Genomic DNA, 5,697 nt, shown 5'->3' with positions numbered 1-5,697 from the left:
ACCGCTATGTGTGATAATACACAATAGCTTTACAGTAAGTCACTGGGATAACAACTGTAGCATTTATCCCTCACTGTCAAAACCTGACAGTGTGTTCCCAGCACTACTTGTCAAATTACTGCAAACCAAAGACATTGACTGACACTGGCACAAAAAAATGACGTCATTAGATTCCCTCTGGCTTCTGCCAAACAGCTGCTTCAGTCAACATACATTTCTTCTGCTAACCCTTTTTCCAGATCTCCTGCTACATATTTTCCACTAGATCCAACTCCTTGCTACCCTACCTGCAGATATACCCCTAGCCCAAGACGGTCCTCAGAACTCTGTATCTGAAGCAAGTTCAGCAACACACATTAGTAATCACAACTGAACTACCAATTTAACCAGTTAAAATTATTCTCTGCCCTTTTGCATGCTGTTGTGTCCATCCATCCTAAAACTATTCCACATAATTTGTTCCGAACACGCCAAGTCAGCAACGCAAACACTGACTAGTCATGAAACTACGATCTGATGACCTTAGCAACACAAAGTACAGGACAGAAGTCCTGGCAAGCACCATTAAGGAAGCCACACAACAAAGTAACAAAGGTTCTCCCACCATGAATAATCCTCTGTTGCTCACACTTATTCCTGTTATTATCCATCTCTGCTAACTTGGTGGCCAGAACAGTCTTGTAAACTGTCCATGAATCAACATGGCACCATGGAAGCCTTGAGCTGAAACATATTTATATTGCCAATAGGCACATGTACATAATGAAAAAAATGGAACTACAAACAACCTCACTATCTCAAAAGCCATCAAGAGTGCCAACTCCAGGCTAATCTGCTAAAAGCATTACCCTGTCTCCATAATATCTACCTTTCAGCACAAGTTTTCATTTGTTTCCTCTTCCCAATGAATGGATAGAAGAAAAAACCCCACCAAAACATCAGTTCATCTGTGACAGTAGTTACGATGAACAGAGTATTAGAGAGATTAGTGTACCAGGCTGAACAGCCAGAGTTTGGCAATAAATTTCACCAAAAGACAAACTTGAATATATTCAAACCAGCAACTCTGCAGGAATATTCTATTTATATTCTGATACGTACACTGCAGCTAACAAACATATATCTCTATAACTAGGCCTCAATATCATCAGACAGGCAACTGCAAGATACATTAGGCTGACAAAAATTAGTCATATTTCCTACTCTTATTCTAAGTAATTTGTCCTAAAGTTAGGAAATAAAGTCTAAATCCTCAGAAGAAGCAATACTTCTACTTGACTGGCAAAAATTACCTCTTGAAACCCATTTTCACCCATAAGTTAATTTAATAAAACTTTGTCAAAACATGCATTTGTCTTTCAATTACATTGGTTTGGCTTGACCCTGCAAGTGCTAAGTTGGCTACCATGCAATACTTACTGGCCTCACTTTGTCCAAAAGGGGCATGCCTTTGCTTTGTACGGCATGAAATTGTAGTTGATTAAATTCTGTGGCAATTCTCTCTAAAACCTGTCCTGTTAAAAGTGGGCTGGAAAAAGAGGATACAAAATGGAATACATAGTCAGACTCTTTCAAATCAACTGTTTCATCTGCAGCAAATAGGTAACACTCTCCCCTAATTTTTGTGGTTTAATCTAAATGTCTGGTATCCTGATATGTACTACTACAATTACTGCAATCATGCAATAATAATCTGGAACAGACAACATGACTAGAGTTGTTTTGGAGCTACTAAGACGTGAAGTGAGTGAACCAAAGGCGAGAGGAACATAAGATCTTTCCCCAGCATGAAGCACTGTCTTCTATATGGCAACGCTGTTTATTGTCACATGAAAAGTTAGTCTTACAGAGCACAGAAACTGCTGTGTTATTCACCATCCAGATTTGTTTCTTATTTCCCCTTTCTGTTATGTGACAGCTATCTCTAAAGAAGCAGTCCTACCTTTCTTTCCCTGAAGTTGTTAAAAACAAAACTTGTGAGTCTGTTGGAATTCGTCACAAACCTTCCCTGCACCAGCAGTTTTACATGTATGGCTTGCCTGCCTTAGACTATTCTTGCAGCAGTCCTTGCAGTTACATATAAGCAGGGAAAACAAGAAAAGCAATTTCCCATTTTACTTGAAAATGATATTGGAAGAAAATGTAGTGTAGAGAGTATTTCAGACATGACAAGATTAGTGACTTCCAAGAAAGAAAAAGTAAATTATTGCATGCAACTTCAAAAAGCACATTTACTAAAAGCACTGCAATTCAGCACTGTGAAGGCTGAGTTACATGGTGTGTGACTGACCAGTTTACAGAAGACAAACTCCAAAAATACTAAAATAACAGTCATTTATTCCATTAAAGTTACATTTCTAAAAATGTATCCTAATGCTTGTAAACTCATCTACAGTAATACCATGAAATGAAGTTAGTCCTATCAGTTACAAATAAAACTGAGTATTACATATTTTTTACCTGTTTCCCTCTAATGAGGACAATTCTTTACTGCCTTGGGAATGTAAGATCTTCTCAATTTTCTCAACAGACTGAATAACGTGAATAAGTCTCAGGACACACATCTGTAATTAAAGAAAAATTTTTCATGGCTGACCCCAATCCCAATTCACATTATCTAATGACCCTGAAGATATTTTGGATAGTTTTTTTAGGTTTGTTTGTGGTTTTTTTACTGATGTAAGTTTTCTCCCTTCATCTTAACACTCGAGCCATGTCTCAGTTGAAGTACTGCTTATGTAAGTCCATAAAATGCCACAGACACATTTTTGTCACAGACGTAGAACAGATGTTCTTATCCCTGATATTTTCCCAAGTTCAGCACAAAGACAAATGCTAATGTGTCCCCCCATATAAAAATTAAAATTACAGCATTTCAATGACATTCATAATAAGCAAGTTTATATACTGCTACAAACAGAAACACAAGCAACTGTAGTAGAAACAAAAGTCAACCAAATAAAAAAATGTATGTTTTTGGCAAATAAAGTATTTATGATCAATTAAACACTACAAAAAAATAAAGTTTGCCAACCAGAATGTCAATAACTATTTTTACAGGTACCAAATCCTGCACAGGGTGCATCTAGACAGCCCAGAACTTTTTAAATTTTCTTTTCTCTGGGCTAGTGGCAAAACCAAAGTCATCCTAAGGAGCATCTTTTAGAAGTAATAATTTATCTGTTATACCTTTTTTCTTCTAATATCTTCTTGTTTAGTCATCCGGTCATCTACTGCCTGAATTCCTTCACTGACACATGACTTAAGACTCTGTGAGAGAGAAAGTCACTATGTAAAAGGTCACTTCTCACTTTAGGTTTAAAAAAGCCTTAACTCAAAAATCTCAACTTAAAACAGGAGAAGGATTACTAGGGATACAGGAGTAATAAAAGCTACAGTACATCCACTGCCCTCTATGTGAAAAAGCCAGAAATAAGACTAAATAACTGAAAGTATAACCTGCCACCAGAAGTTTCATTATTTTGATCAGAAGTGTTCTTACTGAGAACAAACCACCTTTCACCCAGAAACAGGCAATAAAACCAATATGATGTCTTGAGACTGAACACAGAGGTCAGATTTAAGTTGCATTTTTCCCCATCATAAATATTTCTCTATGGTAACTGAACCTATTGTCTGTTTTAGACATCAAGGCTGTGATATTTTGAAGGCATGTTTATGCAGCAAACATCCCTTTGAAGTGGCTGCCAAGGTGATCAAAAATTTCCCTCTGCTAAATATCAAGCCACTGTGGAAGAAACAGAATAAGACCCATCTTCAAGAGGGTGATCTTCTGTGGTTAAACCACAGGACTGAGGAAAACAAAAGTCCTTAAGGGGCCCCTGTTGCTTCTGAGTTATTTACTACTTACTAAAAAGTTACATTGAAACAGTATCAGTATTTCACCATAGACTTGACTTGCAAGAGTCCATTCACTTATCACTTTTAAGTAATCTTGTATATCTTTATGAAAACTTACGGCTACTACAACTGATTGAAAACACAATGCTTCTCCCACAACCATTCTAAGCCATTAATTTTCAAGTTTATTATAATAATTAGTGACATAAGCAAAAGACATTCTGTACAACATATGAAAATGAGCTGAAGTTTACCAAGCTGCGTACAATGATCGTTTTGAGCATACCATAACTTCTTCCCTTAACTGTCCCAAGGGTACTGAAAGCTGATTAAGAGCCTTGTCCATGCCAACCTGAAGAAATTACCATGAAAACATTTATGACTTTTTTTATAAGTTCATATGTGAATTACTGACAAAACACTTTACAGATACTAAAAGAGAACCGACAAAAGATACCTCCCTCTTATAGTCTCCAGTTTTAAATGCAATGCAAAAATATGTTACCTCACATACAGACATAAAGATATCAGACTGCTTGTCACACAAAGCCAAAAAAAAAAATTAAAATAAGATCTTGACCTATGGAAATTTTTCTTCCCATAAAAATGCTAAATCTCAGTTTTTGAACCTGTATTATTCGACCCTGGATGAACCGCAGTGAAAGAGCAGAAGACACAGAGGGCAAGACACTTTAATATGAGAATTATTACAATTTTCAGTCAAGTACGTTGTTGTGTTTTTTTTGTTGTTTTTTTTTGTTGTTTTGTTTTGGTTTTCTTAAGACGTATTGACTGCACAGTAAGTTTAAAGACTTCTAGAAGAATCCTTCAGAATGGCCTTATTTGTATCATTGCTATTCTATTTTAATGATTTATTACCTTCAATTTTACAGCTACTGGTGGTTTGAAAAAAAAACGTTGCCTGAAGCCTAACTTCCTAGTAAATTAGTTTTTCAAGACAAAAACCATACATCTAAATCATTTATTACAGACCAACAGCAATTCTGTACAGTAGCTAAATACTACAGGAACTCTCTTTCAGTTTCTCTCAGGGGGTCACAGTTTAAGATGACAATGCCAAAATAAAAGCCACATACTTGTCATATGAAAAATAAAAATCCTACAAAACCACATTAAGTCTGAACTACACAGCACAATTTAATAACACTTACTAGATTTGTTGAGAGATTAACAAAATCTGCATAGTCCTTATTTATGAGTTCTACCATAGCAGTTTTAAGGAGTTTGTAATAGAGCTCCAGATCCTCTCTGAGCTCTTCCAACTGCACACGCTTCCTGCAGTCTGATACAAAGTGATCAACATCAAAATCCAGCTGAAAATGAAACAGGAAAGAAACAAGGATGTAAGTAAAAAGTTCAAACCAGGAACACACCCCTCCACACTTCCAAAATAAAGTATTCCGTATGTCAGAGAGCTGACCAAACTAAAGCTTGGGGTGGGGGAGCAGGAAGGGAGGCCAAAAAGGCTACTTAACAAAGTAGTTTTAAATGTTCCAAAATCTTGGTCTTTAATCCCCAAAGCACACACGTCGTGGGTCACAGTACCTAAAAATCTAGCTCTTCAAAACAAAGGAGTGTATATTCCTTGTATACACTTAAAAAAACCCCAAACGAGTGACTAAATACAGTATCAAGAACTACTTTAAGCTCTCCATGCAATAAGGCCTGAATGCCGGTTGTCAGTTTACCTGCAACTTGGTTTCAAAGCACGCAGAGGCTGATCCGGAGGAAGCCGGAGGTGACCCGCAGCACCCGGCCCAGTCCGGAGGCACTCAGGCCACCCGGATGCAACCCCGCTGCTGCCCGCTCGGACAG

At 37.2% G+C, this 5,697-nt stretch overlaps 1 protein-coding gene across 1 annotated transcript in view; it reads right to left on the bottom strand.

Moving 5' to 3' along the window:
- Positions 1 to 5,195, bottom strand: part of COG2 (component of oligomeric golgi complex 2) — a gene marked incomplete at its 5' end in the record, with an annotated part of 23,438 nt that extends 18,243 nt beyond the window's left edge. The window contains 5 exons of the mRNA XM_010021064.1: positions 1,420 to 1,528; positions 2,461 to 2,564; positions 3,190 to 3,270; positions 4,148 to 4,213; positions 5,034 to 5,195. Of these exons, the coding sequence (XP_010019366.1) occupies positions 1,420 to 1,528; positions 2,461 to 2,564; positions 3,190 to 3,270; positions 4,148 to 4,213; positions 5,034 to 5,195 (522 nt within the window). The remainder of the gene's footprint in view (positions 1 to 1,419; positions 1,529 to 2,460; positions 2,565 to 3,189; positions 3,271 to 4,147; positions 4,214 to 5,033) is intronic.
- Positions 5,196 to 5,697: the final 502 nt, after the last annotated feature.

This window comes from Nestor notabilis, unplaced genomic scaffold, assembly GCF_000696875.1.
Source record: "Nestor notabilis isolate BGI_N333 unplaced genomic scaffold, ASM69687v1 scaffold22588, whole genome shotgun sequence".
In the NCBI taxonomy this organism is placed as follows: domain Eukaryota; kingdom Metazoa; phylum Chordata; class Aves; order Psittaciformes; family Psittacidae; genus Nestor; species Nestor notabilis.
This window is presented reverse-complemented; position numbering and strand designations above follow the sequence as displayed.